Source organism: Schistocerca nitens, chromosome 3 (assembly GCF_023898315.1).
Source record: "Schistocerca nitens isolate TAMUIC-IGC-003100 chromosome 3, iqSchNite1.1, whole genome shotgun sequence".
NCBI classification, from domain to species: Eukaryota; Metazoa; Arthropoda; class Insecta; order Orthoptera; family Acrididae; genus Schistocerca; species Schistocerca nitens.
In genome coordinates this window covers 785,601,656-785,614,219 of record NC_064616.1, presented here as the reverse complement: position 1 = coordinate 785,614,219, position 12,564 = coordinate 785,601,656, and the positions used below count along the sequence as shown (strand labels likewise).

The 12,564-nt window shown below is 36.1% G+C and overlaps 1 protein-coding gene across 1 annotated transcript in view; it reads left to right on the top strand.

The window, feature by feature from the left end:
• The window catches only part of LOC126248800 (collagen alpha-1(XI) chain-like), a 571,383-nt gene that overhangs the window by 370,751 nt on the left and 188,068 nt on the right, over positions 1 to 12,564 (top strand). Inside the window, exon 9 of the mRNA XM_049950192.1 lies at positions 8,204 to 8,339. Coding sequence (XP_049806149.1) covers positions 8,204 to 8,339 — 136 coding nt within the window. The remainder of the gene's footprint in view (positions 1 to 8,203; positions 8,340 to 12,564) is intronic.

Here is a 12,564-nt window from a genome sequence, read left to right as displayed (position 1 = left end):
CTGACAGTTTGTCACACACATGTGCAATGTGTTCTTGCCAAGTGAGATTGCTGGCTATCATGAGCCCCAGAAGTTTACAACCCCTGCACAGTTTAGGCACCCTTTATCACTGAGGCTGCATATCAATTTTTGTGTTTTTTCTTCATTGGCTTTCATTTTGTTTGTAACAGATCATTTTTTTGTCACATCAAACAACGCATCTGCTTCTTCTTGAGCCCTGCTGGCACTGATGCCCTTTCAGTACGGTGTTGTTACCTGCAAATTGCAAGAACTGTTCATGAGAACTTGAGTCGTTTCCAAAAACTATAAACAGGAGTGGGTCCATTTCCAATCCCTGTGGCACACTATATTCCAACTTGTGTTCACACAGTAGTGCTCCTTGACTGATGTGGTCTGCCCTTCTGTTTTCCCAATAAGATCTGAGGGTTGCCAGAGCAGTTAGTGTCAAATTATTTTTCCAATCAATGATCTTCCCTTCCCTGAAATTCTTTCTTGTTATTCAGGATAATATTATTGTTCTCCTTTTCTTTGTCTCCATTTACTACTGCATGTGTAGGTGGTTTCTTTTTGGTTTTATACTTATTCATGAAGTAAATAGTAGTTATGTGCAATTAAATTAGTTAAAGGGGTTGTCAAGACAAAAATTAAAATATCAAGTCAAAAATTAAAATAAAGAATACAATATTCAGATCATATTTATTTTCTTGACCAGATATTGTTTGTACACTTTATCACTTATTTTCGTATATTACAACCTTCTCCAAGAGGTTTCTTCCACTCTTTTAATGGTCCTGCATCTACTATTATTCTCTTCAATATTAAGTCACTGATATCTTGTCAGAGTATTGATACTGACAGGATGACATCTACAGTAAGAGGCTTGGAACTCACCTGGCTACTTACATCCATAAGTGTTTCAAAATCTGCTAAAAAATTTAAAAATCATAATAAATAACATTATAACAGATTTGGTTATTGTTCATGTTACAAGGGATGACAGACTTCGCATATAACTGGACAAGTTTCTGTTAGCTACTTTAAAATATCACCTTTACAATCATTAATCCCTCATTAAAGTTTGCACAATTCCAAAACTATGAAAGAAAACATGACAAACTGCATTGTAACATGTCTTTCGATGCAAAAACTTCATATTTCCTGACTCTTCCCACATAGATGGGGCAACACACCTTACTCTCCATTACAACATTTCTCCCATCAAGGCACCTGTGCATTAAATGGTAACAGTTTAGAGGGGATGCACAAATATTGATGAATCATTGGATTCATTCCTAACCTTCTTAATTAGTTATAACATGAAATATGGTTAAAACTGCAAATTAGGTCACACGTGCTGGAGATACAATTCCTACTGATGACCTTAGCAGTTAAGTCCCGTAAGATTTCACACACATTTGAACTTTTTTTTAACAAAAAAAAATTATTTAATCCACATATGCTCTGTATCAAGATTTTGAACAAAATAAAATGAATTACTGTAAATAGAAAAACTGGGGCTGCTAATCTATTAGGTTAATATTGACAATATTGAGTTTCATAGTTTTCAAAATTTATAAAGTATCATGTAAAAACAAAAATATATTTTACTATATCAATACAAGGTGAACTAGAACTATGCTAGTGTTCATCATAACAGATTATTTATCCATGTTGCCCATTCATAAACACAATCATAGATTGCATCACCTTAGTGATAAGAACACATGGTATTGACACAGTGTTTAAACTGACAAAAAAGTTGCATGAATTGTTGAAGACCATAATGGATCTATGCTCTTTGCTTGCAACAGAATACAAAATCCCCTGCACATGTGGGCAAGTGTGCATAGGAAATATTAAAAGAAGCATCAACATCTGACTTGAAAACCAACAGCCACTATCATCTGGACAACACAAATCAGTAACTAGTTGTAGATAAAGCACTGGGACTGGAGACCTGCCAAACACAAGTCTCCAGTATCATAGTTTTACCAAGATCAAATGATTACTATTGTCGGATGTACAGAAAATCTACACAAATACCAAATCAATTTTAAACAGAAAAGAAAAAAACTGAAACTAGACAATTTATGAAGCTTAGTGCTAAATAAAGCAAACAGCACCAAATCGTCTGTTGTACAAGATTCATAACACACATTTGCATCACTATATGATCTTTGGCCGTGGATGGATGATGTAAAACCCAGCTGTTGTGCAGTTACATTTTATTTGTTGCTTTCATTTTATAAGGTGCATTTTATGACTCTGTCATTTCCCTACATTTTGGTACTTTTTATAGCTCTCCTGAGTATTGGTTTTGTACTTTCCAAATTATCTATCAAACTGAGTTGTTATAACACAACACCTGTTTTAGAAAATCTGCAGAGGAAATGTTTTTGAGCCCATGATTTTCTTATATCAGAAGTGATGCAGATGTTTCTGTAGGTTATTTTAACTTTCTAAGTTCAAGTGAATAATCTGTATCAAAATATTGTTTATGTTTTAACTATGTCCATGGATGTTGTAAATTTTCCAAATGTGCTACCTGGATTGTAAATGTGCTCCTATGATTCTTCATTTAAATTATGTCTAAATGCCTGGAGTTCCACTTTTGTAGATTGATGCTTTGTTGTTGTGTAAGTTATCACTCCTATCTTAAGTACTGGTACTAATGATTTGTACTGATTCTGATAGGCAGTATTTATTATGTGATCTATAGTTGACTTTGTACAAGAAATTATTCATGTAGGGTAACATACTGTGATTTCACGGTTCTCAGACAATAATAGATTCATAATCTGATTTCTTGCACTATGTGCAATTTTGAGGCCTTGAAGGAAGATTTTTGTGCCTTCATCAGGATACTTCTACGGGTATACTACAGTTATTTAGAATGATGATATTTCTATAGCGGATGTTTCAAAATCTTTCACTCTGTTTAATAACTAATGGTTTAGACCAATATTACTTTATAATAAAGATGAAGCTTCCATCACAGTGAAGTTGTTTGAAAGTTTAGAGTGTAATTCATACTTTTCTGTATTTATTGTTAGTAATTTATTTTTTCTAATTTACTATTCCTGCAGATCTAGGACTGCACAGAGTGCAAAACATATGAGACCATTCCTAAATTACTATACACATTTCTTGAATTTTTTTACGCAGCTTGCTTTAACAAAAAGCAATATTATGCAGTATTTTATTACCCTACACATTTTAAAAATATGATATTAACTCATGCTACAGTTTTACTTTTATAGATATTCCCTTACTGTATAGGTACTTGACCGAGTAATCCTCCATGGTTGATTTGCAATTATTTCTCTCAGTTTTTGTTTTTGTGGATTTTGGTAATGCATCATATCAACCTTGAGGCCAGCATGGGAAAACATTGCAGAGAGTAGATTGCTATCTGTGGTGATTGCACACCCCATTAAGAACCACACCCTGCTTTTTTAATTTCCAAAGGATTATAAAAATCATAGTGATGTCATAGTAATTATTGTCTTTGAATAAAAGTGTCATCTCTGTTTGTGTCAGCACCTATTTCAAATGGTTCAAATGGCTCTGAGCACTATGGGACTTAACAGCTGAGGTTATCAGTCCCCTAGAACTTAGAACTACTTAAACCTAACTAACCTAAGGACATCACACACATCCATGCTGGAGGCAGGATTCGAACCTGCGACCGTAGCAGTCACACGGTTCCAGACTGATGTGCCTAGAACTGCTAGGCCACTCCGGCCTGCCAGTGCCTATTTCTTTCAGTTACATTATGTACTGCATTGTAGCAGTTCTTTCTATGTATGTTACAAGTTTCATCAAGCTATATTTCTTGGCACTGACACATCATGTGAAAGTTATTTTTGACCTTAATTTTTCTCTTTATTTTTAAATATCAGTCTTGATCACACAAATTTGACAATTCATAATTACCAGTTGAAGCTACTGCCTTCTCCACATCATAAAATATTCTGATGTAGGTATCAACAACAAAATCTATATATTTAGTTACATAGTAACTCAACTTGAGCACTTACTATGTAACTACATACACTGAAGTGCCAACGAAACTGGTATAGGCATTCATAGTCAGATACAGAGATATGTAAACAGTCATAATATAGTGCTGCAGTTGGCAACATCTGTATAAGACAACAATGTCTGGCATAGTTTTTAGATTGGCTAATGCTGCTACAATGCCAGTTATCAAGATTGACTGAGTTTGAACGTGGTGTTATCATTGGCACATGAACGATGGGATGCTGCATCTCTGAGGTAGTGATGAAGTGGGGATTTTCCCATATGACCATTTCACAAGTGTACCATGAATATCAGAAATTCAGTAAAACATCAAATCACTGACATTGCTGTGGCTGGAAAAAGATCGTGCAAGAACAGGACCAATGATGACTGAAGAGAATCATTCAACGTGACACAAGTGCAACCATTCTGCAAACAACAAGAACAAGTGTCAGCATGTGAAACATTCAATGAAACATCATCAGTATGGGTTTTCAGAGCCCACTCGTGTACCCTTGATGACTACATGGCACAAAGCTTTGTGCCTCATTTGCCTCACGTGGGCCCATCAATACCGACATTGGACTGTTGATGACTGGATACATACAAATTGTATCGAGCAGATGGACTTATACCGGTCTGGAGACAACCTCATGATCCATGGACCCTTCATGTCAGCATGGGACTCTTCAAGCTGGTGGAGGCTCTGTAATGGTGTGGGGCATGTGCAGTGGGAGTGATATGGGACCCCGATATGTCTAGATATGACTCTTATAGGTGACATGTACGTAAGCATCCTGTCTCATCACTTGCATTCATTCATACCGTTTGTGCATTTTGATGGACTTGGGCAATTCCAGTACAACAATGCAACACCCCACATGTCCAGAATTGCTACAGAGGGGCTCCAGGAATACACTTCTGAGTTTAAACATTTCCATAGGCCACCAAACTCCCCAGACATGAATGTTATTGAGCATATCTTGGATGCCTTGCAACATGCTGTTCGGAAGAGATCTCCACCCCCTTGTAGTCTTACTGATTTAAGGACAGCCTTGCAGGATTCATGTTGTCAGTTCCATTCAACACTATTTCAGACATCAGTTGAGTCCATGGCATGTAGTGATGTGGCACTTGTGGGTGTCCACAGGGAGCCCACACAATATCATGCAGGTGTACCAGTTTCTTTGGCTCTTAGGTGTATATAGATTTTGATGTTAATTCCTACATCAGAGTATTTTGTGATCTGAAGTAACTGTGAATTGTAAAATTTTTGTGATCAATACAACCTTTACAAATAAAATGCTATAACATGATCGCAGACTCATTTACAGACTTTTCGTCTTCAGTTGATTAACTTTTGCACACCAGTGTACTTCCCTGCATGATGATCTTTGGTCTACCCCTTCCATTAGTCTATTAATCTGTTGCTGTCATCTAAATGATTTCAGACTTGCTCCACATTTTCCCCAAAATACAACACCATATTTCAGTACCAAGTGAACATAAGCAAAATATATGGCCCTGAGACCATCATATAATATATAGTTTCTTAGTATTTGTACTGGGTGCTTCAAAATGAATATCTGGATTTTAAGGCCTTTGTAATATTTATTAAATTCAACTTACAATAACAAATAATACATCAAATGAGACAGCAGCTCAAACAGTTTTCCTTACAAGTGTTCAATGTGAGCACCATTCACCACACAGGTGCACATCGAGTTGATAGGCAAGGTCTTCCCAAATCTTGATTTGTGTGTCTGAAGTAATTATTGCAACAACTGCTTCAATCCTATTTCTTAAGTCAGGTAGATCAGCTGTTAGAGGAGGTAAATACAAACGATCCTTTATGTTCGGTTATACCGGTACCGTATATTTCAGTTCACCCCAGCTCTGTTACACCATGATACAACAGCCATTTCATATGTTGTATCACTTCACATCCTTACCTGGGGTGAAGTGATGCAAGGGTTTTTTTTTAAAAAAATAATAAGTAAAGAAAATAAGAAAATTAAATAGAATTATATGGACAGATACTCCTAACATAGATCTAATCAGCCATTTGTATAAATAGATTTTTTTAAATTATGTGTGTTAATACATTTTTAATTTGCAAACTGTATCACTTCACCCCATTTTATGGTATCCATTCACCCAAGAAATTTTGTACTCTCTGTTTTTCTGATTGTTTGTTCACCTATTTCAGTATGAGGATTAGCTTGTGTCCTATTCCAGGTGGTGATTATGTCCATTGTTACAGTCGTTTTCCAGATATATAATCAAACTATTTGAATCAAAGTACTCTACTGCATTCATTACTATATTCTTTGTGACAGCCTTATATTGCTTCCAAACACTTCTTTGGTAATTCTTGTAATTAAGATGCTGGTGTTGTCTGCAAATTGATATAGTTTTCTGTTACTACTGTTTGTATCTAAATAATGTACACATAGTAACAATGGGATTGAAATCAATATAGAACCATTGGGAACTCCATGTCTGACCACTAATAAATCTGACTGATGGGTGCTAAATGTACCAGTTACAACATGAGTTATCTCTACAAGCTGTTTCCTTTCATGGCTTCATGATTTAATCCATCCAACATATCCAACAACTCCAGCAGAAATTTTGATATTTTTCCAGCATCATTTCCATGAACAAATAACAAACTAATCCATTTTTCCAAACTGCTCATCTGGTATAGATAACCACACACATTTGTATGTACGTATCATATATGTATTTACTACAGAATTAGGCAGAGAAAGGAGTCAGAGGGAGGGGGGGTGGGGGGGGGATGTATTTTATATACCAGCAGCATTCTGCCAACAGACTTTCAGAAACACAGCCACATGGAAAGCAACCCAGTCAACCTAACTACAACTGCTGTTAGCTGAGGCAACAATAGAGGAATAGCTAGCGCGCCAGTAATCTGATGAACAGCAGCATTGCTACTAACAAAAACTAAACATTGGGTACTCCATACCCCAGTGCAATTGCTTGGAGGGTAATGCTATAGTAGTCCTATGGCTACGAGTTCTCTCTCTCTCTCTCTCTCTCTCTCTCTCTCTCTCTCTCTCTCTCTCTCTCTCTCTCTTGCATTAATTGAAGTGAAAATTCTGAATCTGTTAGTTATCGGGGACCTAAGACATTGCCCTTGTGTGTCATTTCTCTAACTGCACAAGATAATCTGTAATAACATCAGCAGATATTATCATCTTTTTTGTGCAATAAATATAGCCATCACAGTCTTCTAACCTATCCTTGCAATATATATTTTACTGCATTCTCTTCTGGTTTCAGTCAGCTCTCTGTTCCTAGTCAACTCATGTGATCTTTTTTTGCTGATACAGATTGATGTCAATTTAAACTTCATCATAAGGCTTCACCAATCATGAGAAACATCATCTTTCATACTTACCTGCCCCATGTTCTTCACCTCATCAATTAAAAGAAATTTAAGTTTCATTTCACTGCTATTTGTCATCAATGCAGCAGTCTTAGGAAAAAAATTTGCCATGAAAGGCATTAATTAACCACCATGAAGAAATACGTCTACGTAGAACTAACATTAGTGGCCATACAATAGAATCATTGGTACCAGTTCATTGTGCTGAGCTGCCTTGTTCCATTTCTTCCTTTCCTCCCCCTCCCACCCCCCTTCTTTCCCTACCATTATTCACTGTGAGCTGGCCAGATGCTCACTGCTAAGGTGTCAGCATGAGCCAGCTTGTACCAGCAGAGTGGTGAACAAGCCTAAATTGCACTATGTCATTGTCAACAGTTCATTGTGCTGAGCTGCCTTGTTCCATCTCTTCTTTGTGGTCCCCCCCCCCCCCCTCTTCCCCTATCATTATTCATTGTGAGCTGGCCAGATGCTCACTGCTAAGGTGTGAGCATGCGCCAGCTCGTACCAGCAGACTGGTGAACAAGCCTAAATTGCACTATGTACAGGATCATATAAACAAATTTAGTATTCTAAGAGCCCATCTCTCCGTGGAATGAGAAGCACATTTGATAGTCATAATACCTATAAAACCTATTTCTATCTTAAACTGAACAACAGAACTGATTTTCAGAAATTACATGTAGATTCAGATGCACATAGCCTGATGTTTTATGGAAACTACTGGAACAGATGATAGATAATCACCTCCACATCATTTCATTTTAGGGCCCACGCGGTCTGCGGGGAATGATGGGGCTACCAGGGAGAGAGGGAAGAAGAGGAAGGCCAGGCAGGGACGGAGAACGTGGCATCACAGGACCAATGGGCATGAAGGGTGAACAAGGGATACAAGGGCAACCAGGTGAGTAATCCATCTTTCAAACAATCTCAACCCACAAGACGTAATTCAAAAATATTTTTTTGAAATACACCACGTATTGAAACAAGTGAGAGTTGTAGCATAATAGTAAGCTAACATTCACATTCTTTTGAAAATTGCATAGTTCTGCATAGCTAGTACTAATATCTTGTTGATGGAGTGGAAAGAATGTTGCTCTTTAAGATAGTAGAATTTCTATGCATTTCCCCCAAAAACATATTTTCTTCCATTCTGGTTGTTGGGGATTGACCAAATTTCTTAATGTATGTCACAGACCCAATAAATCTGTTACAGTCTTTCAAGTTATTTACGTATCAAGTTAAGTCCTTTCCACAATAGATTATCAGACTGCACAATATGATATCAACTGAGTACTTTCACAGAACATTTTTTAGCAGCTAAAAGTGGATGCGCAATAAATTTCAACATTTTAATGAACTCAGTGGATACTCTTTCATGAATTTTTTTGAAAAATTATAGTCACTACTCAATTCTCATGTGCTTTGTTTATTGTGGGTGACCAAATGTGATAGAAGCTGATAATTTGTATAGGTCAGACAGCATCTATTTATTTATCAAACTACTCATATGTTTTTACATAATACTGTGAAGTATTATACAGGAAAGGTAAATGCTTGCAAGAGACATTAAGACTGCATGTCTTATTACTCCTGTTACAACTGATGACCCCAGCAGTTTGGTCCCTTAGGAATTCACACACATACTACTGTTACAGTGGGCAATGCAAATATCAAGTTCTTTCAAATATTACAGAAGTGTGTTGCATTTAATTTAAATGATATTTATTAACACACCTGGTTGATCATCTAAGGCAACTATGGTGACTTACATGAAGCTCATTATTGCTACAGACACACACACACACACTCTTTCTTGTTGCCAGGTTATTTTACTGCAGTGTCAGTAGAAGGTAGCTCCCTCCTTTTCTCTCTTACTTCCCCCCCCCCCCCCCCTCTCTCTCTCTCTCTCTCTCTCTCTCTCTCTCTCTCTCTCTGTGTGTGTGTGTGTGTGTGTGTGTGTGTGTGTGTGTGTGTGTGTGTTCTTTTGTTACTTGGTTTACTGTGTACTTATATGTGATCTTGGGCTGGTAGAAGCCTTTTATAATACATGGAAAATAGCTTCATAACAGATCTAAGAGTTTCGTATGATTTTGAATCATCGAACTTTACAAAATTTCAGAAAAATCATGTCTCTTTTTTTTTCCTTTTTTGTTTTTAATCAATTGTGCTATCATAACACATTCTTTTCTTCTGTTGGCCTTAAGAATGGCAACCAGTATAATTCATATTCAAGTTACACTTTGTAATTGGATTTATCTGTTAGTCAATATGCTTGAATTAACAGTAACTCCATACCTCCAATTTTTCTGAGTACTTTTATTATACTTTCCTTTCTACTGTCCCAGTCCTTTATGTAAGTTTTATATTTTCTCTAAGTAGCTTTTGACACTGGGTGCTCTTGTAGTAGGAACCACCCTAGTATTTGCCTGAAGTAATTTAGAGCAAAATCAGTATGGATGGATGAGGATATGGATTTCCACACTCCTGAATACAAGGCCAGTTTGTCAAAAAGTGGAACATCATTCAGTTTATTCCCAGAGTAATCATTCCTGGTATTCTTATGGCCCTTATCTGTAGTTTAAAAAACTCTTAGCTTTTGGTAAGAGTCCATAAATATGCATAGCTACAAGATCTATTTGTCGCTTTGATGTGATATTTTGCATGAACCCTCTGCATGTCTGATTACTGACTTTAACTCTTTGGTACCTATCACAAGTTGAGATTTTTTTCCTTGCCTCCTGCCCCCCGCCCCCAATGCCCCCCTCCTTCTCCCCCCTCCCCTCCGGCAATAGTATACAAAGTATCCACACAATGGTCAGTTTGTGATGTCATGTGATCACTGCCCAAGATTGTGGAGTTGCACCAGTGGAACTTGTAGAGGGAAGACTTGACATTGCATTTTTCATTTAGCAATAAGGCCACAATTTGTCAAATTTCAGTCCTTCTTCATTTCTGTTGAAATTGTTTTTGTGTTTCGAATTTCTGTGGCCTCTATCTACAACCTAGTGTAGTAATTATAAATCTTGCTAAAACCACTGTGTCAGAGAAATAAATTTGGCCTTGCCATGTGATAGCCATTGTACTTATGTTTGGAACAATAATTTGGCATAAACCTCTTTATATAATAATTTTTTAACTTGTGTTTGTTGAACTACCTCAATGTGGTTCAGTTGACAGTACTTGAGTGTTGTAATTTACCCCTCCCTTCTTTGTTGTTGTAAAGTCTTTTCAAAAAATTTGAGAGAAGTAAGGTTTACAATAAACTTTTTACTTATCTTTTCTTGCACAGTTGGCTCCAATATTTCATGTCTAGGGGTCTGATTCTTCAAGCTGAAATTCTCACTGTTCAATTGATCAAAATAATTTTGAAGAATATTGCAGAATCCTTGTTTTTTACAATAATTTATTGTCTCTCATTTTACTATATTGCACAGTCTTTTGAATTTTCACATTAACAAAGCTGAAATTACATTCTTCATCCAAAATACAAAAATATGTCTGATCACATCAGAGGCAGGCTTACTACTCCCTCACTCTGTGGTAATAACAATGTTCCAAAGGGTTTACGATTTTTCTTGACAAATTAATTTCTGTTTGTTTAGATTATTATTTTATAAATGAATCTAGAAATAAACATAATAAACAGTACTCAATTGTGTAATTAATAATAGAAATTTTAAGTGTACCAAATATTTCATAATTTCAAATGTTTCTAAAACAGAAAAAACAATTTTAACTGTACATTAAGAGCTAGTACATATCGATTGTAACAATGAAAATAAAGTAATTCCTTTTCATAAATTTTGGCAATAGAACATATTGTGTATAAAATTATATGAAATTTTTCAGAAGAACAGCTGAGATAATATACACCTGTCCAAAATTCAAAAAAAAATATTACTGGTATCAACTACTACTGTTGTGAAAAAGTAATGCTATGGGAGGATGTCCCTTTACCAAATGGAAGTGTTTTCACTGCCAAAGCATAATGATGTGTAATACACTGGCTGAATGTTACATTTGGAGGAACTTCTTTCTCCAGTTTGTGGGATCCAGAGCTAATGTCCAATATGGAAAATGCTCTGAATGTACACACACCTATGTACTTTGACCAATGCATCTCATTTTCTCACCAAAGTTCTTGACTGATTGGAAAGCATTTTTGCTGGATGTACTTGTGTCTACTGATTCAGAGAACAAGTGTTTTATTTCAGGCTGTCATCTTTTGTGTATCAGACATAGACAAACAGCTGGAATAAAGATGCAATGTTTGTCACATCATCTAACTGCAGTTGCAAATACATTGCTATCTTATTTTGTTGAGCACCATTTCCAAAATATACAAACGCATATGATAAGACTTCTGGTTGTGCTGTTTGAAAGAGATATCTGTTTTATCTTTTACATGTGTTACCCTCCTAGAACTAGCTTCACAGCATCTATTAGACAAGACTTGATGAAATCATCTCCTATCATGTGAGGTTTCATGGTTTTAGGGATTTGAAGAGTGATACAGTATGGAATTTCCAAGCTAGCTTCTATTGACTGGAAAAAGAAGCCTGAATGAATCCATGAATGAACATTTCAGTGCACCTTATTAGCATTTGTAGAATTCAATGTCTTTGCCAGTCAACTCTGCATGACTTCTTTTAAAGTGATCTTTTAATTTGCTGGGTTTCATACTTTCTCTTGTTAGCACTATACTGCACAGAGCACACTTGGGGTTTTTATTGGCTTATTAACTATCAAGGTAAGACCCATTGCAGAAAAGCTTCTTCCTATGATTAAGGCTATTGGAAGAAGGAAAAATTGTCTAAATCATGAGTACTTAAGAGCTAGAAGCACACCATAATCCAGTCTCGAAAAAAAGTGCCATGAAAACATAACATTGTTAGTCAAGAATATAATGCAACTGATGTTTACTATATTGATGATTCTGGAATGCATCTATTTGCAACTGAATGACTGCAGTTTATATTATGAAGTACATTCAGTGTTCTGAAGTATGCTGTTCATGCCATTTATTTAGCTGCATGTGACAATCTCACAATCATCAGTATGGTATTGCTATACTTTGTTCATAGTAAGTTGAACACTCATATTGACAAAGGAAGAAAAACTAGCCA